Source organism: Crotalus tigris, unplaced genomic scaffold (assembly GCF_016545835.1).
Source record: "Crotalus tigris isolate CLP2741 ecotype Arizona unplaced genomic scaffold, ASM1654583v1 scf7180000017735.2152567, whole genome shotgun sequence".
In the NCBI taxonomy this organism is placed as follows: domain Eukaryota; kingdom Metazoa; phylum Chordata; class Lepidosauria; order Squamata; family Viperidae; genus Crotalus; species Crotalus tigris.
In genome coordinates, this window is record NW_024096601.1 from 708,522 (window position 1) to 732,794 (window position 24,273).

Sequence of the window (24,273 nt, forward strand, 5' to 3'; positions counted from 1 at the left end):
AAAAATGCCCTTTCTTTGCATTTTTTTTAAAAAAGATGATGTCTTAAGCCAACAGTTAGATCCATTTTAAGACTTCTGTTCATCTAAATACAGACATATGTGCAAAGCCCAACTTAACTCTCAAGCTAACAAAAGCTGTCCATCTCCCTTCATCCAAGGGAACATATCATAAAACCGGTTTTCATTAATGTTGTGGGGAAAGTGGGGTTATAAAAGTATAACAATACCAACAATAGTGATAATTCGTTTTTGTTTTTTTTTAAGTGGATAGAGAACATATTCCTTCCATCCTTTCAGAATAGAATTTGGCATAACTCAATGAAACTGGGGATCAAAACATGTGGAGTACACTGCAGATATGCACAAAAGTAGAGTTTCTCATTGCATGCATTTAATGGAAGGATGCTGCTATTCTTTTCAATTATCTGGAAACCATATTCAGAGTAATTGTGTGTTCAAGCATCACAAAACCAGGAAGGTTTAAAAGAATTTCGTTGAGCAAGCCATAATGGACCAGCTCTTACAGCCTGGTAATTCAAAATGGGTACACGTATTATATTAAGCCCCCCCAAAGCCCAACAAATCACATATATATAGATCCTTCACAGTGTGTCACTGAATTTTATTTCCTGCCTTTTCTTGTGTCTTCAGGACAACCGATGTGAGAACACAGGATGACCAAGAAGATGGAGTTTTGATTTGATTCAGTTATGCCAGCCTGACATTTTTACGCGGTTCAGATTTTTGTTTCAAAACATATGGTCTTTCAAATGATACCCAGAGTTAAAAGACAAAGAGATAATTGAAAAAAATGCTGGGCAGTACAGCATAATCCATCTTCATCCATGGATTTGGTTCGCTATATATTTGTGTTAGTAATGTCATTCTCACGCTAAAAGGCTGGCGACGAGCTCAGGCAAAAATCTTGTTTTCAGCACCGCGGACAGCAGCCTCGTTCCCAAGCGCTTTTTGGAAACCAACTTGGGCCGATTTCAAGGCACACAACGGACCGATCGGTTTATCGAATGGTTTAAGCTAGACTCTGGTGCACAAATGGTGGTTGTGTGTACTGTAGTGGATGTGTAGCTTGGCAACTGATTTTCCGAATCCACCAGGTTGATGGAAAGAGCCATGAGTTGGTCACCCGTTTGTCCGTGGAAGAGTTAATTTAATGAGAGACTTCTAAGGGAGAATCTGTACCTTGTTTTGCATCAGAAGCAACAAAGACTCTTGTTTTGAGGTTAGTCTCTAAGATGCCACGGGATTGTTATTGGATTAAGGAAATGTCAGGCAGCTGAGTGTTGTGTGGATCTAGTCACCCCTACACTAATTACAAAGGCGAACAATTCTACCCTGGTCTTGGTAATGAATTGGAAACAAGACTTGCTGTACCATGAAGTGACTCAAGCAATCATTTCTGGAAACAAAATTCAGCCTGGGGATACCTCATTTGAGTGATGCATAAGCATTGAGGGTTAGGAATTTTAAAAAAACACACACAGAGAGAGACACACACACTCATACCGTAAGTCAAAAATAAATTCTCCCCTCTTTCTAAGGGTCCTTTAAAAAACACAGAATGAGGAAGGGGCTATTGATTTTTTTTTAAATTCAGATGCAACACAGACAAAGGCCATCCCCAGTTGGAAGCAGTAATAGGATGGCCTTCTAGCTCCTGATTAAAACATGTCTTGTTAGTAGGGGATTATGAAAAGACGGCGACTGTAAACCTTGTCTGCTGATGATTAACTACAATGGAGATTTCGCAGCGCTGCCAAAGGGGACAACTGCCTGTCTCATTAGGACTTGCAAAAGTGCTTGTTTTTACTGTAGTATATCCAAGGCTTCCACTAATTAGAATTATTGTTCATTTGTTTATATAACAACCTTAAATGCAAGCTCTTCATCACATCTTATAGATGGCAGAATCCTGGCTATCTGAATCTACATCTTCCAGTATTTTTTTTTTTTTAAATGTACCCGAATTCCAGCCAGGAACCCGGGCCTTCCTGGCAACCAGATCAGATGAGAGCTGGGCTTTGCCAAAAAGGAGGAGAAGGAGGATTTATGAATATTATGTTTAGAAGCCAACTTCTTGGATGTGGTTGTCATTATTCCCTAAACCCATGCTTTGTGAAAATAAACACAATAATCAATAATCAATAATGAAGTTTGGAAAGAGCTTCATCAAGATAGGCTTAGGCTTACATCTATTCACCACCTGCTTCAGGGTCAGCCCATTGTTCTATTTCTGAAGAGCCATGCGTAGAATTCTACTATTATTTTTTTTATTTACTTATTTTTAATCCCACCTGTATTTATTATTGTTATAAATAACTCAGAACTGGGAACATACCTAATACTCCTTCCTCCTCTTATTTTCCCCACAACAGCAACCCTGTGAGGTGAGCTGGGCTGAGACAGAGTGACTGGCCCAAAGTCACCCAGCTGGCTATTATGCCTAAGGCAGGACTAGAACTCACAGTCTCCTGGTGATTGGCCCAAGGCCACCCAGCTGACTTTCATCCTAAGGTAGGACTGGCACTCACAGTCTCCTGGTTTCTAGCCTGGTACCTTCACCACTAGACCAAACTGGCCAATGCAATCTGAAGAGCCGTTAGTAAAGACACAAAGCTTCCATTCACTGGCAACACCTATTCCACCTCTTCCCTAACAGTCAAGATATATTTGCAGTATTGGGTGTAGTTCTAAATGCCCCATGGGGAAGGACAGCAGGATGGCAGGACTAGGAACGAGGCTAAAAGCTGCTTCCTACGGGAAACTGGCACAGTCTTTTGACCCATATAGTGTAGAGATCCCTAACCTTTTGGGCACCAGGGACTGATTCCGTGGAGAGAGGATTTTCCGTGGACTAAAGCAGTGGTTCTTAACCTAGGCGATATTGCCCACCAGGGGGCGATTTCATTTTTTAGGGGGGCAATAGAACGAAAAGGGGCGACACGGGAGCGAAGGAATGAAAAGGGGGTGATATGGAGGCGATGGAGCGAGACGTTTTGGGGACACTTTTGAGACTTTTTCGTACAGTGAATGGCTGTCTATCTGTCGTACAAAAACATCAGATCGCCGGCTATTGGATTGAGTTGTGTTTTCAAACGTTCCTCCGGCTAGCTTCAGTACAGAACGCCGTACATATGTGAAGACGCATCGCTTATCTTTATGCGCGTTGCACAGCAGCCTCTACCCATATAGTGGTGCGCCCTTGGCCAGAATATGGGAGATATGGGGAAAAGACTGGAAATAAATTATTTGCATCGATAGGTCCTGCTGACAATTTTAAAGAAAACAAAACAAGTGTTTGCATAAATGGAAGAATTATTTCCTATGTTGTGATTGAGAGGTTATGTTGGGGAAGGGGGCGATGACAACTTCCTCATTGGCTCAAGGGGGCGATTCGTTCAAAAGGTTAAGAACCACTGGACTAAAGGATGTGTGGTTTTGTGTGCTACCTGCATCTCATGGATGGGGCTTTGCTTGTTTGTGCAGACTGGTTGCTGGCATGCCGCGGCCCAGTACTGGTCTACAGACTGGGGGTTGGGGACCCCTGATCTAGTGCACATGTAAGGGCTGATGAGATGGAAACCAGCAGATCTCAGGCTATAGAAGACCATTTCCTAACCAACCCAAGGCCACCAAGCTACCCATCTGTCAGCTTGAAAGGATGGGAAGAAGAAACCTAGAGTTTAAGCCCCAGAGAACAGGTAGACAAGTCTCTGATTTCTATGCACTGCTGTGAGCGATCGATGGTTGTGTGTTAGGCTTCATTCTTGTCTGCAGTAAAGACTCTAATCCAGCCAAATCATGGCTAGGAGTCTTCTCCCAGGTCTGTCCAAGAACTGAACTATGGCTTAAACATCTGGCAATCTGTCATTTACTGTCATTTGCTGGGTGTGAAGCCTGACTCCGCGTGCTGCTAAAATTAACGGTAAGAGGATTTGACCGGGTTAATGTCTTCCTGATCTAAATCTATTGTGTGAAGGGGGCCAATCAGACTTACGGCTGAGTGGGGATTTAAAGCCATATTTTTTTCAGGTCTCTAACCACTACACTCCAACAACATCTGAGTAACTCAAGCTTCTAGGCCATTCTCAGCTGCTCTATAAAGTCAGGACAAAGTCTGCTGACTCTCTTACTGAGTGGAAAAGAGAGTTTCTGTAAGATGGGTGGCATATAAATTTAATAAAAATAAATAAATACATAGGTTGTCAGATGCATTGAAGATCCATTGTCCCCCTCCCTTTTAGAATAACAGAATAACAAAGTTGGAAGCATCTTAGAAGTCTTCTACTCCAACTCTCTGTTCAAGCAGGTGAGCCTATAACATTTCAGACAAGTGGTTGTCCAGTCTCTTCATAAAAAGCTCCAGGGATGGAGCTTCCACAACTTCTGGAGGCAGGTTGTTCCACTGCTCAATTGTTCCACTGCCTATAACATTTCAGACAAGTGGTTGTCCAGTCTCTTCATAAAAAGCTCCAGGAATGGAGCTTCCACAACTTCTGGAGGCAGGTTGTTCCACTGCTCAATTGCTCAATTTCTCCTTAGTTCCAGGTTGCTTCTCTCCTTGATTAGTTTCCATCCGTTGCTTCCTGTCCTGCCTTCTGGTGCTTTGGAGAATAGGTTGACTCCCTCTTCTTTGTGGCAGCTCCTCAAATATTGGAAGGACACTATCGTGTCACCCCTAGTTCTTTTTTTTTTTTTTTAAAGCAGAGACGCATGACTTTGTGGGGGCAATGTTTAACTTTCCTTATAAGTGGTGGGCATCCTTCACAGATGATTCCCCGCCATCCATTTGATTAAAATTCAGACATTGTGGGTGCTTCATCACTGGAGGTTTTTAAGAAGAGACTGGACAGCCCCTTGTCTCAAACTGTAGAGGGTCTCCTGATTGAGCAGGGGGTTGAGCTAGAAGACCTCCAAGGTCCCTTCCAGCTGTATTCTGATTGAATTCCTCCAGCCAGCTCCCTTCCTCTTCCAGACCCTTCAGAAATTACAATTTGGAAACCACGTTGAGAAGCGTTCTTGGGAGGAGCGATCCCAAAGCTTTCCCAATAAGGCAGTTTTAAGCAATGCAAATCCAGCCCCGTTTCAGAAACCACTTGAGATAGATCAAACCCAGCAATTGCTCCCTGTCTTGCAAAAGACGGAAGGCCTTTAATTGACTAGACAGTTCAAAGAGGCGATTAGAGCAGCGGTTACATTCTGCTTCTCCTGCAATCATTTGCTGATTACATATGCAAAATATTTAACACGGTTTATAAAACAGGACAAGGTAGGCCGTTACAATCGGTCCTCGACTTAACGACATTTGTTAAGGGGGTTTTGCCCCATTTTACGACCTTTCTTGTAACCATCGTTATCGTGAACCACTGCCCTTGTTAAGTTAGTAATCCGGTTGTCAAGTGAATCTGGCTTCCCCATTAGTTTGCTTGTCAGAAGTTTGCAAAAGGAGATCACGTGACTCTGGGACACTGCAACAGTCAAAGTCCATGCCAGTTGCCAAGCGTTTTTAATTTTGATCACGTGATCCTGGGGAGGTTGCCACTGTGAAAAAAAACAGTCACAAGTCACTTTTTTCAGTGCCGCTGTAACTTTGCACGGTCACTCAGCAAGCTGTTGTAAGTCGGGAGCTACTTGTCTTGCTTTAGATTGGGGGCAAACAAGGTGTTGTGTGTGTAACTTTGGACAATGAAAGAATTTTGCCTCTTCTCCTGTGGCCGGACTTTCCTGGCCTTGATTTCCTCTTTGGTTTTTCGAGAGACTTAAATCAATTTTGTTTTGTTTTCCAATTTTTTGATAAGCCGCTATTTTGGCTGCTCCAGATCTATGTGCTTGCTAGTACTGTGTGAAAGCAGTGATGTTATTTTCTTTTTTTTTTTGTGAAATACGTTTTTATTAAAAGGTTTTTTTAAAAAAATATAAAATACAAACAGAAATAAAGAAAATAGGAGAAAAATGAAGGAGAGGGGATAAAGTGAGGAGAGAAGGGGAAAAAATTAAAAAAGAAACAAAATACAGTAGTTTGCAAAAAAAAAAATTGCAGGATGGGAGGTCCAGTAAGTGTTATGGTTCCGGCTAATGAAACACTTCAAAGAACTTCCAGGCATTTATTTTCCTAAAAGTCTTGTATTGTTACAAAATGTCGGCACAGGCATAACGGAGGCTTTTATGCATCTAAAAAAAGTTATAATATCAACTTTTTATTTATACCAAATAGTAACTCCTAGTCATTTCTGTAAGCATGATTTTATTTCCTGGAGAAAGCACTGGTTGAAGCCAAGCGCTGTTTTATTATCCTCCTTTCAAGTTGCTCAGAATTGATAGGAGAGAAAATATGTGTATGTAGCTAAGGGTTGAACTGTGGGGTCCTTGGTGCTCTCTGAACCTGGTGATTCTCTTGCAGACGTTTCATGACCCAACTACGTAACGTCATCAGTGCTAATAGGTGACTTGAAATGTTGAAAAAAAATAAAGGAACTCCTGGTGATCTCCTCTCCATATACGAATCAATTAACGATCCTTTTACAGTAACTGCACGCAGTGCCTGTAGACCAGTGTTTTTCAAACGTGGCAACTTTAACATGCGTGGACTTCAACTCGCAGAATTTATGGCTAGCTGGGGAATTCTGGGAGTTGAAGTACACACATCTTGAAGTTCCTGAGGTTGAGAAGCACTGTTTTCGGCCACCCTGCCATGGACTCTCCGGTGGGAGGGGCTGAACTAGTGGTGGGATTCAGCCGGTTCGCACCACTTCGGCAGAACCGGTAGCTAATTTTTTGTTGCCCAGGCCCAGAACGGACTTCCAGAAGCGGCATCCACGCAGAGAACTGGTCGTTCAGAGAACCCCATGAAGCTGAGGGCTGTAGGTGACCCATCCTGAGGATCTTCCTCCAAGAATCAGGCCCTGATTACCCTTCCCTTAATGGCAATCCTGTCCGAGTAGCCATGATGCTCATCCCTCTGGAAATCGGCGGAAAGAGGTTACATAACAGGCTGTCCCGATGTGTGTGATTGTCTCCACCCAAGTGCACACACGGCCGAGAGTCGCCTTGAGCAGAAGCTGTCTTTTGCGGTCCTGCTGGATGCTTCCGTTGCTGGGTGACGCTGAAAACCCGGCATGTGCCCTGCCTCGACCTCTCTGTTTATGTAATGGCCTTACTTCCCCCTCTGACTTCCTCTGCCATCCGTCTTCCTCTTGCAGACGAAGTAGCCAGGCCTTCCCTGCCCCCCTGCCATGGAATGAGGAGACAGGAGGCAGGGCAGCTCAAGAAGGAAGGAAGGAAGGAAGGAAGGAAGGAAGGAAGGAAGGAAGGAAGGAAGGAAGGAAGGAAGGAAGGAAGGAAGGAAGGAAGGGGAAGGAAGAAAGGAAGGAAAGAAGGAAAGAGAAGGAAGGAAGGAAGGAAGGAAAGAAGGAAGGAAGGAAGGAGAAAGAAGGAAGGAAGGAAGGAAGGAAGGAAGGAAGGAAGGAAGGAAGGAAGGAAAGAAAGAAAGAAAGAAAGAAGGAAGGAAGGAAGGAAGGAAGGAAGGAAGGAAGGAAGGAGAAGAAGAAGGAAGGAAGGAAGGAAGGAAGGAAGGAAGGAAGGAAGGAAGGAAGGAAGGAGAAAGAAGGAAGGAAGGAAGGAAAGAGAAGGAAGGAAGGAAGGAAGGAAGGAAGGAAGGAAGGAAGAAAGAAAGAAAGAAAGAAAGAAAGAAAGAAAGAAAGAAAGAAACCCAGCCCTTCAGTTGCTTTCTCTCCTGATCGCAAATATAAATTGCAATTTATATTGGAATTCCCTGGAATTCAGCAGGGAAAGACAGACATACTTCTGAGTGACTGTCTCCTCCAGATGTTACGGGGGATGGGAGGTAGAAGACCTTAAATTGACTTAGGTCAGTGATGAGGAACCTTTTAGAGACCGAGTGGCCAAAAACTGGGAGAAAACTCACTTCACAAACATCCCCCTTGGCAGCATCAATTTTGGGCTCAGTCACCGTGGTAACTGGGTGGCCCAACGGTATTGCCCACACAATCATTCAACATTGCTGGTGTGACAATGCTGATGAAACTCTTCTGACGTCGCATCAGCCCATTGTCTCCTGGGTTAACACCAGAAATTTTAGGCTTAGCTGTGATCGTACGCTGAGGACTATCCGGGTTCACTTGTTTTAGAATAGACTAGAGCTGGAAGGGACCTTGGAGGTCTTCTAGTCCAACCTCCTGCTTAAGCAAGAGAACCTACATACCATCTCAGACAAGTGACTGTCTAGCCAGGGGTAGTCAACCTTGGCTCTTTTATGACTCGTGGACTTCAACTCCCAGAATTCCTGAGCCAGCTAAGCTGGCTCAGGAATTCTGGGAATTGAAGTCCACGAGTCATAAAAGAGCCAAGGTTGACTACCCCTGCCTCTTCTTAAAAATCTCCAGTGGTGGAGCGCCCACCATTTCTGGAGGCCAGTTGTTCCACTGGTTAATTGTCCTCACTGTCAGGAAGTTTCTCCTTAATTCCAGGTTGCTTCTCTCTTTGGTCAGTTTCCAACCGTTGTTTCTCATCCTTCTCTTTGGTGCTTTGGTGAATAACGTGACCCCCCCTCTTCTTTGTGGCAGCCCCTGAAGTACCAGGGAGAGCCCCCCCCCCAGCCAAAGAGCAATCTCCTAGCATCCTTGTCTTTCATGCATGCTCCGGACCCACCACTACCCAGCACACCATCCTCAACCAGGAATCCAGCACTCGGTTCCCAAATGAGCCCGTCTCTTTGCGAAAAGGAAAAGCTGTGATAAAACATTGGTCTATAGGCACTGCGTGCAGTTACTGTAAAAGGATCGGTAATTGATTCATATATGGAGAGGAGACCACCAGGAGTTCCTTTATTTTTTTTTCAACATTTCAAGTCACCTATTAGCATAGAGAGCATCTGGAGGGCTTAAAAACAGCGAGCAAGGAGCCCCTTCCTCAGTTTCCCTGCTGGTAAATGGATCCTTTGAAAGCTCAAGACCCCACTCTCTGGGGAAGAGAGGAGACCCTTCCCCCATTATACAGGCAGCCCTCGACTTACGACTGCTACTGAGCCCCCCATTTTTTGGTTGCCAAGCGGGACATTTGTTAAGCACGTTTTGCTCCATTTTATGACCTTTCTTGACACCGTCGTTAGGTGACTCCCGGTTGTTAAGCTAGCCACGCGGTTGTGAAGTGAATCTGGTTTTCCCCTTGGCTTTGCTGATCAGCAGGTCTCAGAAGGGAATCACCTGATCCTGGGACACTGCCAACCGTCGTAAATGTGAGTCCGTTGCCAGGCACCTGGATTTCGACCCCACGGCCCTGGGGATGCTGCAACGGTCGTCAGTGTGAAAAACGCCTTTCGGTGACGTTGTAACTTCGAACGGTCGCTAAAGGAGCTGTTATAAGTTGAGGACTACCTGTGTCCTCCGAAAGGCAGAGGTGGTCACCAGCTCTCTCCCTCCACCCTCCCCCCACTCCCCCCAACCGTTGCTGAAGCTGATCCGAGCTCCCGGAGCCCCATCTGGAAGGCCTGGTATGGAGAGAGTCTGTTTTGGGAACATGGCAAAGGAACAGAGGGAGACTTCCAGCCACCAGGCGGGTTTCTAAAATAAAGATTAAAATGAAATTCCTCCCCAGTATCCTAGGAAACTGAGAACATGCATAATCGCTGCCTTCCTCCCTTCCCAAATTAATCATGATGTTAAGCACTTTCAGGGATTGGTTCTCTGCCAAGAAGAATCTGGGCTACCGAATGCCAGCTCCGTTCATTTTATTTTTTTTTCCCCTCTCCCTCCCTCCCTTATCCTCCGTAAGGTCTCCAAACACAGTGTCTCCATTGGACAGGACAGAATAGGCATTTTTGTGTGACTTTAAGCTGCATTGTCATCCAAACAAAAGGTCTGGAATTTTTAACCAGCAAGAGAAGAGTCAGGAGCGCCGTGTGCTGCGTTATGAAAAAACGGTGCTAAGCTAAACAATTATCTCTTCCCCCCCCCCCCCCACTATCCTTTCTCGTTCCGTTGGACGCAAAAGAATCGGTGTTTGAGTTTCAGGGAAATCGTCCCGCCGGGGAGGGGGCACTTTCGTACTTAATCAGGGATGAAAGGAAGGGGCAGGAGGTTATATGTGAATAACCCATCATCCATAGTACAATCTTCCCTTTTAGGAAGCTTTTTTTTTTTCAGATGCAGAAGAAGGCTTCTAAAGGATGGAAAGATACTAATAGAAGAAGAAATATTTGTAGCTCAGGGTTGAACTGAGAAGGGAGGGGGAAGAGGACGAGGATGGCGGAAGGAGGAGGAGGACTATGGGGTCCTTGGTGTTCTCTGAGCTTGATGGTTTTCTGGCAGATGTTTCATGACCCAACTAGTTAACATCATCCATGCTAGAAAGGAGTGGAGTTTGTGGAGTGGATGAGGACTGTGGGATCCTTGGTGCTCTCTGAGCTTGGCTGTTTTCTCGCAGATGTTTCATGACCCAACTAGTTAACATCATCCAAGCTAGAAGGGAGTGGAGTTTGTGGAGTGGATGAGGACTGTGGGGTCCTTGGTGTTCTCTAAGCTTGGCTGTGTTCTTGCAGATGTTTCATGACCCAACTAGTTAACATCATCCATGCTAGAAGGGAGTGGAGTTTGTGGAGTGGATGAGGACTGTGGGGTCCTTGGTGTTCTCTGAGCTTGATGGTTTTCTTGCAGATGTTTCATGACCCAACTAGTTAACATCATCCATGCTAGAAAGAAGTGGAGTTTATGGAGTGGATGAGGACTGTGGGGTCCTTGGTGTTCTCTGAGCTTGATGGTTTTCTGGCAGATTTTCATGACCCAACTAGTTAACATCATCCATGCTAGAAGGGAGTGGAGTTTGTGGAGTGGATGAGGACTGTGGGGTCTTTGGTGTTCTCTGAGCTTGCTATGGAGTTTTGGAGTGGATGAGGACTGTGGGGTCAGCTTGATGGTTTTCTTGCAGATGTTTCATGACCCAACTAGTTAACATCATCCAAGCTAGAAGGGAGTGGAGTTTGTGGAGTGGATGAGGACTGTGGGGTCTTTGGTGTTCTGTGAGCTTGATGGTTTTCTTGCAGATGTTTCATGACCCAACTAGTTAACATCATCCAAGCTAGAAGGGAGTGGAGTTTATGGAGTGGATGAGGACTATGGGGTCCTTGGTGTTCTCTGAGCTTGGCTGTTTTCTTGCAGATGTTTCATGACCCAACAAGCAATAGCACTAGCACTTAGACTTATAGAGTTTCATAGTGCTTTACAGCCCTCTCTAAGTGGTTTACATCTTGTCCCCAACAATCTGGGTCTTTATTTTGCTGACCTGGGAAGGATGGAAGGCTGAGTCAACCTTGAGCCTGTCATGATCGAACTCCTGGCAGTGAGCAGAGTCAGCCTGCAGTGCTGCATTCTAACCACTGCGCCACTATGACTCAGTGGTTACTAGGTAACATCACCAGCTCTTAGTTCCCTAATGAAACGTCTGCAAGAAAACAGCCAAGCTCAGAGGACACTACGGGCGCTTTTGAAGCCAAAACTCAACAAACCACATCACAATCTAGTACAGGGTGCAACCCCAAACATTATCAAACTATACAGCATTAGGTCCCTTGCACTAAAGTCATGTTGCTAGCAACAGTTCCATGAGTTCCGTTTTGAGCCAATGAATGGAATCACCCTTTAGAGTAAAAGCAGAGAAGATCACCACAATTTAAATCTGGATATGTTCCATGATGACTTCCGTGCATATGTAAACCAGAAGCTGAAGTTCCTCAAGGCATATTCACCCACTTAGTAGTTTCAAATTGAAATGCTTACAGTGTCAAGATCTGAGAATCTGTCCCTTGGCCTGGTGACAGTTTGAAAATCACCCAGGTCCCTTATGTCCAACTCTCCTTATCCAAGACCTCTCTCCCAACACATGATAGGGGATACGAAGAGACAAAGTTGGGAACTGGTCTAATTAGTTACACAGAGCCCTGCGGTGTTCACTTCTACAGCTATAGAAAAAAGGATTCAGGAAAAGCAACTAAGAGTGATGCATAAGTGGCCTAGATGGGCAGACAGACGCCAGTCACCCAAAAGATTTAAAGCAGGGCTTCCCAACCATAGCAAATGGAAGGGGAGTGGACTTCAATTGCCAGAGTTATCAGCAATGGCTATGGTGGTAGTGGAATTGTGGGAGTTGAAGTCCATAGATCTGGAAATTGGAAGTTGGGAAACCTCGATCAAGAATCTAAATCAAGAAAGGCAGGTATCAAACGTTCCGACAGCAGGTTTTTGTAACTGCAAAACCGAACGGTTGACAAATGGAAAGGGGTCCCTGTTATCTTCTAATTCAGGTTCAGAACTAAGGAGAAGCAAGCAAGTAATGAAATGGGGGTCGTTTGAATTAATTAATGAATAGCAGCCGCCTGGTGTGCTCTGACACCTTGGGGAATCTTAGCAACACCCTTAATAATATCCAGAGTCGCTTTGTTTTTTCCCCTAAATTTGCAGTGGATTAACCCCCCCCCCAAAAACAGCTGAAAGGTTGAAAGCCCAAGTCCCGTTGTTAGACAAGCAAAAAAGCTACAGAGAAAATCCTAAAAGGAAGTGGATGGCCCAGTATGGAAAATTATTTCCTCTACGCCCAGCCTTATCAGAAAGTTCTGCAACAGAAGGCAGTTGTATCAATATGCATTTTGACATGGAGCATATTTGGCTCGATCTATAGCTATAGAAGTGAACATTGCAGGGCTCTGTGTAAGAAATTAGACCTCAGCAGCTTTAAGATAGATGGACTTCTCCCAGAATTCCCCAGCCAGCCTGGTCCATCTGCAATGGGAACATTGCTCATCTGCAATTCTTCTGCAGCTGTAAGCCTCATGCTGAGATGCTAAATTTGCTTTCCTGATCCATTTCTTCTGATAGAATGCTTGGATGACAGAAGTTTACTTTGTGATTTGTGTTCCTTCACGCCCTGGGAGAAAACGCAAATAGACCAGGAGAAAGGGAGGCCATCTTGAGCTATTTCCCAAGGCTTATATAATACAAGAGAAGAAGCTTCCAAAGGTGTCTGAGTGACAGAGCTTGGTGCTGAACTCATGTTGATTTGCATTACTGTGAGAAGGCAGGTAGATCTTAAGGCAGGATCTTGATTGGGTGGCTTCGTTGATTTTGTTTCTTTTTGGTTAACAACCTGATTACTATTCCCTTGGCTGCAGATTCCCATTTCAAGGACTGTGGATGGAGGCCAGGCAGAGCTAAGGTTGGCCTAAGAATGGCGTGAGTCCAACTCCTTCTGGTAGATGAAGATGGCTCTAGGCCAGGGGTCTTCAAACTTGGCCCTTTTATGACTTGTGGACTTCAACTCCCAGAATTCCTCAGCCAGGCATAAAGGGGCCAAGTTTGAAGACCCTGATGTAAAGCAAGGCTGTGAGATCATGAACTTGGTTTATTACAGGGGTCTTCAAACTTGGCCCTTTTATGACTTGTGGACTTCAACTCCCACAATTCTGAGAGTTGAAGTCCACAAGTCATAAAAGGGCCAAGTTTGAAGACCCCTGCTTTAGGCTGTTTAGGTCCTTCCCTTGCTTAACCTACCCACAAGAGGTGGTTGTGTGTGGAAAAAAATCGTCCATGCAACCCATGGTTATTCCTAGAAGGACCAATAAAATCTCACTTGGTGGCAATCCAAAAATCTTATCAAAGTGCATCGCATTTAGGAAAGGTTGGGAAAAGATGATCTCTTGCTAATTTGGGGGGCTATGTCAACGCTGTCATCCTGTTCCGCTGATGTCAGATTGCCATGAACCCTGGAGTGGGACAGGGAGGGAGCTGGCGGGGATGGGGTGGGGTGGAAGGAAGGCAAGAAACCGAAACAGCTTCCACTGCCTGCCAGAGATATCGGCCAGTTGACCTCAAGGTCAATGGAACGCAGACCATCACGGAACCTGGCAAGCATCAGCACTGTTACCAAAACAATTTATTTGAATCCAGCTAAGACTGAAAATCAGGCTTGTCAGATGCTATATTTTTTCTATCCTGCTCCATGGAGTAGAGAATTGGTCTCTGACAGAAGGCCACCTGAAGAGACTAGAAGCATTTGAAATGTGGATTTACAGGCGGCTGTTACATATAAGCTGGGTTGACAAGATCAGAAATGAGGAGGTGACAAGCCGCCTGGGAAAACCAAGGGAAATCATCAAAACAATTAAAAAACGAAAATTAGAATATTTCGGACACGTGATGAGACACCCAGAAAAATACGACATACTCCATTTAATCCTCCAGGGAAAGACTGAAGGCAAATGAGGTCCAGGCAAAAGAAGAGCATCATGGCTTCAAAAATCTAAGGGACCGGTTTGGACAAAACTCAGCAGCACTTTTTCGTGCGGCTGCTGATAAAAACAGGATCGCCAACATCCAATAACAGATATGGCACAAGAAGAAGAAGAAGAAGTTGGAGATAATGCGGGAGGAGAAAAAGACTTGGGAAAGGGGGAAGTAAATAAACAGTTTTTGCCCGCAAACCGTTATTCACACTTACGTCCATTGCAGCATCCCCATGGTCACGTGATCAAAATTTGGATTTATAATGGCTGCAGTGTCCCTGGGGGGGGGGTCACAGGATCCCCTTTTGCGACCTCACTTTTTTCTCACTTAACAACATACATGTTGAGCTCAATGGTGGCCGTAAATTGAGGGCTACTGTATTTGCACTGGAAACACATTGGAGTTGAGACTGATTTCCCTCTTGGTTGCAAATCAAAATAAGGACTGAGGTCAGTGTTAAGATGAAACTCAACTTGTAATAAAAGCTGCGGATTCCTGCATTCAGCAAACTAAAGTCCTATAGCCAAGGTTAAAAGCATTATATCCGTACCAGTTCATGGCTGGGCAAACAAGGATGTGAACAGATGCTTGCATTTAAATCAAATAGCAAATAGAGTCGCCCCCCCTTTAGATAAAGTGGTCTCGAGAGAAAAAGAAAATGGTTTCTGAGTTTAGAAAAATAAAACAGCTAAATTGTAAATTTGCCACCAAGATTTCAAGTATGAATTTCTGTCTGTCAAAAGTAACTGGGTGTGCATGTGTGTGGGGGAGGGTGTGGATTCATCTTTAATGGATTTTTAAGAAGGAAGAAAAATTATACCACAGAAGTGATGGAAATGTGAGGATATAAAGAGGGGGTGAGAAACACTTCTTGGAAAAATAATGATTAGCTTTGCCTAACCCATACAACAATGTTGGTTAAAGTCTTCAGAGCTGCATGCCTGAGACACGTTTTGTTGAATTAGTTTTTGTGGGCTTCATATGTGTGGTTGAACGCAGCCTCTTTGGCTAGTGCACAGTTCAAAATATGGTGCAATGGAACACTGAAATCAGGAAAAAGATCCAGTACCCCAGGAATGTTGTGTTCTTGCAGAATCCAAAGCTTTTCTTCCAAAACATTTTCGGAGTGTGTGCTACACTCCTTTCAACCATCTCTGTGGTGCTGAAAAGCACAGTTGCTCATCCAGCTGAACCAGACATCGGTCTTTTTCTTGATTTGTCTTCAAATCATCTTTTGTAAAATCAAGTGTTAACAGGGAAAAGGTCTGGAATCAGATGGTGCCGTGTATGAACCAACATATAAGCCAGATCCTACAGCAGGGCCTTCTCTGTGGTGGCACAGCTTAACCTCATGTATAAAAATAATTGCTTCCCTAATGATTTTTCATAAAAGAAGTGAAGAAAGGAACTTCTCTCCCTGCACATACATTTTGGAGAGAGAGAGGGAGGGAGGGAGGGAGGGAGGGAGGGAGAGAGAGAGAGAGAGAGAGAGAGAGAGAGAGAGAGAGAGAGAGAGAGAGAGAGAGAGAGAGGATGGACTCCAACACCAGTCTGAAAGCTTGGAAGAATAAACCTCTGGTCCTGGTGACCAACTCAGATTGGATCCTGCATCATCCATGGAGTCAACCTTGATTCCCATCTTCTGGGTCTGATCTCAATCCCCATACCTTCCTCCCCTTCTGACAGCTCCAGAATCCCTAAAGAAGACCAAATGGTCATCTCAGTTTGGTAGCCTCAAAGCACAGGCAGGTGCAACATCTGCCCAGCCCACCTAGAGTTTCCCAAATGGCCATGTCCAGGAACTAGAATTGGGACAGGGGAATAGATCTTAAGAACAGGGATGAGGACCAATCCATAGTTCTCAGTCATTCTAGAATCTAGACCAGGGGTAGGGAACCTTGGCTCTTTTATGATTTGTGGACTTCAACTCCCAGAACTCCTGAGCCAGCATGGCTCAGCTTGGAAGCCTCTCCCTTCCCATCAGCATGGCTGGCTCAGGAATTCTGGGAGTTGAAGTCCACGAGTCATAAAAGAACCAAGATTGCCTGCCCCTTGTCTAGACTGAGCCATCTCTGGTAGGTTTAGGTCTAGTTAGAAAGTGGGTTGTCTCAGGGAGACCATGTAGAAACCAGGGATGGAGAGAAAAAGAAAGAGAGTGGGGGAGGAAGACAGAAAGAAGGACAGAGGGAGAAAGAGAGGAGGAGAGAGGGCAGAGAGAGAGAAAGAGGAAGAAAGAGAAAAAGAGGAGAGGGAGAAAAGGAGAAAGAGAATGATAAAGAGAGAGAAAAAGAAAGAAAGAAAGAAAGAAAGAAAGAAAGAAAGAAAGAGAAAGGAGGAGAGAGAAGGAGAGGAAATGAGAGAGGGAACTTGAGAGAGGAAGAAAGAGAAAGAGAGAATGAGAGGGGGGAAAAGAGTATGAGAGAGAAAGAGAGAGAACAAGGTAGAAAAAAAGAGAATCAGAGGGAGAGAAAGTGTGTGTGTGAGAGAGAGAGAGAGAGAGAGAGAAAGAAAGAAAGAAAGAATAGAGGGAGAGAAAGTGTGTGTGTGTGAGAGAGAGAGAAAGAGAGAGAATAGAGGGAGAGAAAGTGTGTGTGTGTGTGGTGAGAGAGAGAGAGAGAGAGAGAAAGAAAGAAAGAAAGAGAAAGAAGGAGAGAGAAGGAGAGGAAATGAGAGGGAACTTGAGAGAGGAAGAAAGAGAAAGAGAGAATGAGAGGGGAAAAAAGAGTATGAGAGAGAGAGAGAACAAGGTAGAAAAAAGAGAATCAGAGGGAGAGAAAGTGGGTGTGTGTGAGAGAGAGAGAGAGAGAGAGAGAGAAAGAAAGAAAGAAAGAAAGAAAGAAAGAAAGAAAGAAAGAAAGAAAGAAAGAAAGAGAAAGAGAAGGAGAGAGGAGAGGAAATGAGAGAGGGAACTTGAGAGAGGAAGAAAGAGAAAGAGAAAATGAGAGGGGGAAAAGAGTATGAGAGAGAGAACAAGGTAGAAAAAAGAGAATCAGAGGGAGAGAAAGTGTGTGTGTGTGAGAGAGAGAGAGAGAAAGAGAGAGAGAGAGAGAGGGAAGGAGAAAGAGAGAAAGAAAGAGGGAAGGAGAGAGCGCGCTTTCTTTCCTCCGACGGAGCCAGCTGCCGCTCGCGACTGGGCCACGCCGGGTGCGCCCTTCCCCACGCCCACTCTCCCCCTCCTTTCCCCTTGCCAGGAGCTGACACTGTGATGTATTCAGCAGCACAGCCAGCTCACTGTCTCCCTGTGTGTGCGAGCCTGTGCAAGTGTGTGTGTGTGCGAGCGGGCGGGCGTGTGCCTGTGTGTCTGCCTGTGTGCCTCTGTGTGTGTGTGTGTGTGTGTGTATGAGGGAGAGAGAGAGCGAGTGGGAGAGGGAGAGAAAGTGAGCGAGCGAGCGAGCGTGTGGGCGCCTATGTGCCTCCGTCCCCTCTGGCTGAGTCGGAGAAGCAGCGGTGGCAGCCGACGGGGCCCGGGACCATGCAGCTGCCCCAGCTCGTGGTCCCCCCTCCCAGCCGGGTCCCCCTTGTGTGGATGCCCGCCGGCTCCAACTTCCTCTGTGTCGAGGTAGGCTGAGGCTTTTGTGGCTTCCCCCTTCCCTCCGCCTTTGTCTGTCTCGGTTGTGGCCTTTGTCTGAATCGGAAGGCGAGCCCAGCCAAGCCAAGCCAAGCCGACTTTCCTTCCTTCCTTCCTTCCTTCCTTCCTTCCATCCTTCCTTCCTTCCTTCCTTCCTTCCTTCCTTCTCCTTCCTTCCTTCCTTCCTTCCTTCCTTCCTTCCTTCCTTCCTTCCATCCTTCCTTCCTTCCTTTCTTCCTTCTGTCCTTCCCCATCGCTCTCCTCTCTGCTGTTGGGGCCGCCTGTCCTTCGCCTGGCACCGGGAGGGGACCTGCCAGGTGGCACAGCCCCTCCGGAGAGAACCTTGTCCAATGGGGGGGAGAACCACCCTATCGCGGGAGGGTGATGGGTGGAGGTTCCCACGAAACCAAAGGGGAGCCGACCCACCCTGGCAAATCGGCTGATTTGGGGAGGAGGGGATATTTTCTCTGGGGGTGGGAGGGGGGGTTGGGGAAGGAGGATGCTAGCTGCTCTTGCCACCCCTCCCCCTTCCGGGAGGGAGGGGGAGTTGTCTGGCTGTATTGTGGGCCACATGTCTCTCTGTGTCCGTCTCCCCCATGAGAAGCGATGGATGTTTGGACTGCGCGCTGGATTTGCCACTGAGTATTTTCTGCACAGAGGTGGAGCTCCGGGCAGGTAGACGGTGACAGCAGGTGGGGGAGGGGTGGTGTGTGTGTGTGTGTATGTGTGTGTGTGTGTGTGTGTGTGTGTGTGTGTGTAGTATGGGCAAGCAAGAAGGGTCCTTGGGTTTGGCTTGCCAGGACTGGCCTGAGGGGACAAGCCCCTTCCTGGGTGGGTGTGGCTAAGACCAGGTCTATCTCCCCCCCCCCCCATTAAAATGGAGGTGCTGGGAGTTGAGATGGTTGAACAGAACTGCCACTCTGAAAACCAGTCTGAAAACAACCACCACCTCCACCGCCTCCTCCTCCTCCTTGTCAGCTGGCATCTGCCATCCCCATCTCCTGCCTGTTCCATGGGGAGGAAAGAGATGGGGGAAGGAAAGAGATGGGAGCTGGAAGGAAGAGCTGACTGAGGCTGGAAGGAAAATGCCAGGCAGGAAGTGGGGTGCGCCAGGACAGGAAATCCCTCCCATGCATCTCATCCATAGCAGTAGGGTGGGATCAGAAGAAGAAGAGTTGGAGACAGGGACAACTTTGGGGCTGTGGGATAGCAAGGAAGAGTAGGGAAAGGAATTCATTTTCCGTGGTGGAATTCTCCCTTCCTTCCTTCCTTCCTTCCTTCCTTCCTTCCTTCCTTCCTTCCTTCCTTCCTTCCTTCCTTCCTTCCTTCCTTCCATGTCTTCGGTTTCAACCCCAAAGTCCCTCCTTTTCTCTCATCATCTTAACTTCCATCCATGTTGGAGCCAATCTGTGTTACCCCTCACCCATCCCCACGAAATTCATAATAATAAAAAGCCCAGGAAGATTGAATAGTTTGCTTCCCGTTTTGTTTTTAACCTCCCTTCATTGTTGACGTACACCCCAAGGTTTATACATCTTTACACGTCTCCCGTTGAGTTTGTACGAAATGCTAAACGTAACTGGCTAACGTGAGGTTGGGTAGATGGTGCTTCTGAGTCTTTGGTGCCAATCTTGGCGGGTGGCCTGAAAAAAAAAAAAGGGGGGTCTTTATGCTGAGCTGTAATATGATTTATTCATCTGGACACCTCATATCCTACGAAGACAATGACTGTCTTTAGAAATTGGGGTCTTTGTGTGAACCCGGCTATAAATATAAATAACAGGTAGTCCTTGACTTACAACCCTTATTGAGCCCAAAATTTCTGTGGCTTAAACCAGACATTTGTTAAGTGGATTGTGCCCTATTTTATGACTTTTCTTTCCATTGTTGTTAAATGAATCACTGCAGTTGTTAAGTTGGTAACCCGGTCATGAAGTGACTCTGGCTTCCCCATTGTTTGTGTTTGTCAAAAGATCGCAAAAGGGGATCACGTGACCCCAGGGGACGCTGCAACCGCCGTAAATATGAGTCAGCTGACAAGCGTCTGAATTTTGATCCCGTGACCCTGGGGATGGTGTAACCGTCGCAAGTGTGAAAAAAGGTCATAAGTCCCTTTTTTAGTGCCGTTGTAACTTCGAAGCGTCGCTAAACGAACGATTGTAACTCAGAGGGAGTACCTGTAGGTTGTGTTCATGCATATTGGTTTTGACGAATTTCCTGGAGTCCCTCTGGTGCATGATTTATGTGCTTATAAGAAACCACACAAGATATTCCAGCTGTCATTTGTATTGGCGGTCCCTATTACTACTCTATCGATCTGAAAACTGCTTGTGTTTATTTGTCCAAATATTGGCCAGAAAAGCAATGCTCTGTATAGCTATGCCTCATAAACAATGACATTACCTTGTCCCTAACCTTGTGAGTCTTTGATATAAAATTGGCACCAGGTTTCACAAACGATAGCTTCTTTTTACTGATCCTCACATCAAATCTTAGGTCGGTCTGTCCTAGATAATACTTTTCTCGTGCGCGCTGTGATGAGCCAACTTTGAGTACAGCAGCTCCTACGTGGCACTTGGCTCTCTTCTAATCACTGCCAAAGATTGCTGGAAGATTAGAAGGCCACTTCCAAGACCCTCTGATCAGGTAGGTCAGCTGAGAAAGGAAGAGTTCAGGTGGCCTTTAGAGAGATGCAAGATTCAGAAATGGGATTGGGTGGGTCAAAGAAGCAACTTGATGTATAAGCTTCATAGAAATATAGGGAATAACTGTTTTGAAGGCTCCTTGGTGTTCTCTGAGCTTGGTTCAACCAACCAAGCTCAAGACAGCACCAAGCACCCCTCATTTCAACCTTGAGCTACAAATATTCTCCTTTATTGATAATAATGTGTGTATGTTTTCTTTCTTGGTTAGTGTAGACGATCTTTTCCGTTTTATGTGCAAAGTAAATGCATCCCAGACATTTAGCCTTGAGAAATATGTAAATAACGCCTTTTGTACAAAGCAAACCATATAACTTAAATTCCCAGAGACAATGGGGCTGGATATTCTTCTGACCAATGGAAGGCTGGAGTTCATAAAAAATGGAATTAGCCTATCCAGCTTTCCTTGTGTCCTTAAATTTTCCCTTGGCTCTTGAGATGTCAAAGGAAAATGGTGTAGGAAAGGGAAAGGATGATCTTCGTCAACATCTTCTCATCTGCTCAGTCTCTATCATCACAACTCATTATGTCTCCTAGATGAGCCAGGTGTCTGCAGAAGAACATCTGGAGATAAGACATCATGTCCATCACATTTGGACCTTCTAGATAAGAGACACAGGAGTAGGATTTAGAGGGCCAAAAATGAAAAGACCAGGTCCATCATATCTTCATTATGGATTTTCTCCAGAAAGAAACATAGTGGTAGAATAAGTCATGTGGAAAGGGCTGAGGTGACAAATGGAGGGTGACGATGCCTTGACTTCCTGTAAAATAGGATGAAGAAACATCTGGGTCTGCAAGCAACCATCGCTCTTCTAGTCTAATTCCATCTGGCTGAAGAACAGGCGAGTTTCGCATTTCGGCAGGCCAGCTCAGATGCAGAAATTCAAGATGGGCGATTCCAAATTGCTGGCATTGCATCTGAGAAAAACCTTGAAGCTTTGGTTGACTGCAAGCTAAGTATGAGTCAGCAGTGTGAGGCAGTGATTTAAAAAGGCAGTGGAACCGAGAATGGGTAGTGCTTCTTCTAGTTTGGTCCAATTCCTCCTAGATAGTTGTATCCAGATTTGGGCATTGGACTCAACAGGAATATTGACAGATGAATTGTGCCAGGAATAGGTGGTTGTAGAACCTGACATTTATTTATTTATTTATGAGACTTATATACCGCTTTAAGTGCAAGCACTCTCTAAGCGGTGTATACCAGTAAGCAATGTATATATATATTTACATTGCCCCCAACAATCGGGTCCTCATTTTACCTACCCCGGAAGGATGGAAGGCTGAGTCAACCTTGAGCCGGTGAGATTTGAACCGCTGATCTGCTGAACACAGTCAGCTAAAGTGGCCTGCAGTACTGCACTCTAACTGCTGCGCCACTTCGGCTCTGATTCAAGAGAGTCTATTCCAGTGGTTCAACCTGTGGGTCGGGACCCCATTTGGGGTCGAACGACCATTTCACGGGGGTCGCCAAACAACGCAGTCCGCCATTTTTTCCCCCTTTTCCTTAGCTGTGCTACTCCCTTTTATTCTACTGGATTTTGAAAGCCAATAGAATAGACTCTCTTGAATAGAGCCTAATTCTATTGGCTTTCAAAAGCCAATAGGAATTGTCCAGGCTGTCTCTGCCCTGCTGAGCCCGCCAAAAGTCCCATTCTGCAAACGGTGCTGCACCAGTTGAGTAATCCTCGACTTACGACCGGTTGAGTAGTCCTCGACTTATGACCGGTTGGGGGTCGCGGCATTAAAAAGGTTGAGAACCACTGGTCTATTCTATTGGCTTTCAAAAGCCAATAGAATAAAAGGGAGTAGCACAGCTAAGGAAAAGGGGAAAAAAATGGCGGACTGCATTGTTTGGCGACCCCCGTGAAATGGTCGTTCGACCCCAAATGGGGTCCCGACCCACAGGTTGAGAACCACTGTGCTAGAATGATGAGGGTGGTGGGCACATTGGGACATCATGGCTTTCAGCTATAGGATGAGTCTGTCCATATTCACTTATGGGAATAATAATAATAACAACAACAATAATAATAGCAGTAAATTTCTCCCTCATGCGTAGAAGAGGTGAGAACTAACAGAATTCATCTCTTTTTTTGTTGTTATTCCTCCACATTGATGTTAAGGACATTTATTGTTTCAGGGAAGAAATTTTTGAGTTCTCATTTTCATTTATTGTACATGCACCAGATGCTTAATTGAGTTACCAAATTAACTCATTATATGAGGTTGAGAGAGTACATTAAATAATAAATGAAGAAAACAGTTTGTACCAAATGGAAGAAACCCCCCCAAACCACGCCCTAATCAAGATTAAAAGTTACCAGGTTTTGCATACGAGACAAACATAGTTTATTTTAGCCTCTGGATCTTTAACTAAACTGATGTATGTACACAGTACAAACATAATAAATGTGTTATAATTGACAAAATGGTAGAATTCAAATATTGGTTGGAAAGAACTGTGGATTAGAGAAGGAGTTGCATGCATATTGTATCTTCATGCATTATTTGATACACGTCCTGTTTGTTCATAGAGCGATAGAAACGTATCCTGATGCTTTGTAGGGAAAGGAGTGGCAGAATCTGGGGGCGGGAGTTAAAAGAGGGATCAGCCTGGAATCTCTACATAGTCACAAAGTGAACTAAATCCAATCTCCCTTGAATTCTGTTGACCCTTATCTAACTTTTAGCAGGTCTTAACCACAAACTGGGAAGATTCTGTCTATAGGCAGGAGTAGAAATAAATCCGTTTAATTGGATCTACACACGTGGACCTGATCTTTTGTGCCTGACAGTTCTGGACAATATTGCCCAGGTCATAAGAACTCCTGGGTTGGGGGGAACCATGAACTTGCATCTCTGGCAATGGGTGTGCAATGCAAATTATTTAATGTAGATTAATTATCCATTACAGCAATGCCCTTGTTAAGCACATATCATAATAGCCCTGGAAAGAACAGCAAAGAAATCCCTGCTCTGCATGTTTGCAAGTGGAGAGAGCCTTTTCTTTGTTTTACTTAGCATTAATGCCTGTCTTAAAAACCCATAGAGCTAAAAAAGAAAAAAGCAGCACAAGACTCTTATAACAGACCTCGTTACCAACCATTGAATATTTTACATCCGCCATTTGAAAGGAGGTGCAAAGAGGTCGTCATGTTCTTTGCCTTAACTGTAAAGCAATTTAACCAATTTTGGCTGATTGGAGGGGAAAAAAAATCTGGCTCTAATGAGATGGGAAACCCCCAGGAACTGCCACAATCAGAATGAAAAACAGCCTGGAATGCCCGACAATTTCTGCAGTATTGCTAAGAAAACATGGAGGTGTAGAGGCAGTCACTCAAAGTTGAGCTTGACTGAAAAAGACTCCACATTAATTGTAGAAATATAAAAGCCTTTTGGATTAAGATCTGGTGGAACATTCAACAGATTTTTAAGAGAAAGATAAAGTTTACCCCACAATTATTTTTATTGGGTGTTATTACAGATTGTGATGCTAAAGAAATTAATTTGATGTTGAATTTGATAACAGCTGCAAGGTTATTAGTAGGGCAATATTGGAAGAAGGATTGCTTGCCTACTATAGAAGAATGGACGATTAAAGTGTCAAATTTAGCAGAAATGGCTAAGATTTCTGCTTATTTGAAGGATCATTCACAAGAAAGATACATTTCGGTCTGGAGAAGATGGATAAATT

The 24,273-nt window shown here is 45.0% G+C and overlaps 1 protein-coding gene across 11 annotated transcripts in view; it reads left to right on the top strand.

Moving 5' to 3' along the window:
- Window positions 1–24,273, top strand: part of CELF6 (CUGBP Elav-like family member 6) — a 139,204-nt gene that overhangs the window by 44,681 nt on the left and 70,250 nt on the right. For 2 of the 11 annotated variants that reach the window (XM_039339478.1, XM_039339479.1), the window contains exon 1: window positions 17,293–17,865. The exons of 8 other annotated variants lie outside the window; for them this stretch is intronic. In XM_039339478.1, the coding sequence (XP_039195412.1) occupies window positions 17,779–17,865 (87 nt within the window). In that variant the 5' untranslated portion in view covers window positions 17,293–17,778. Of the gene's footprint in view, window positions 1–17,292; window positions 17,866–24,273 lie in introns of those variants that run through there. One more of the 11 variants, XM_039339481.1, reaches the window with a different exon arrangement.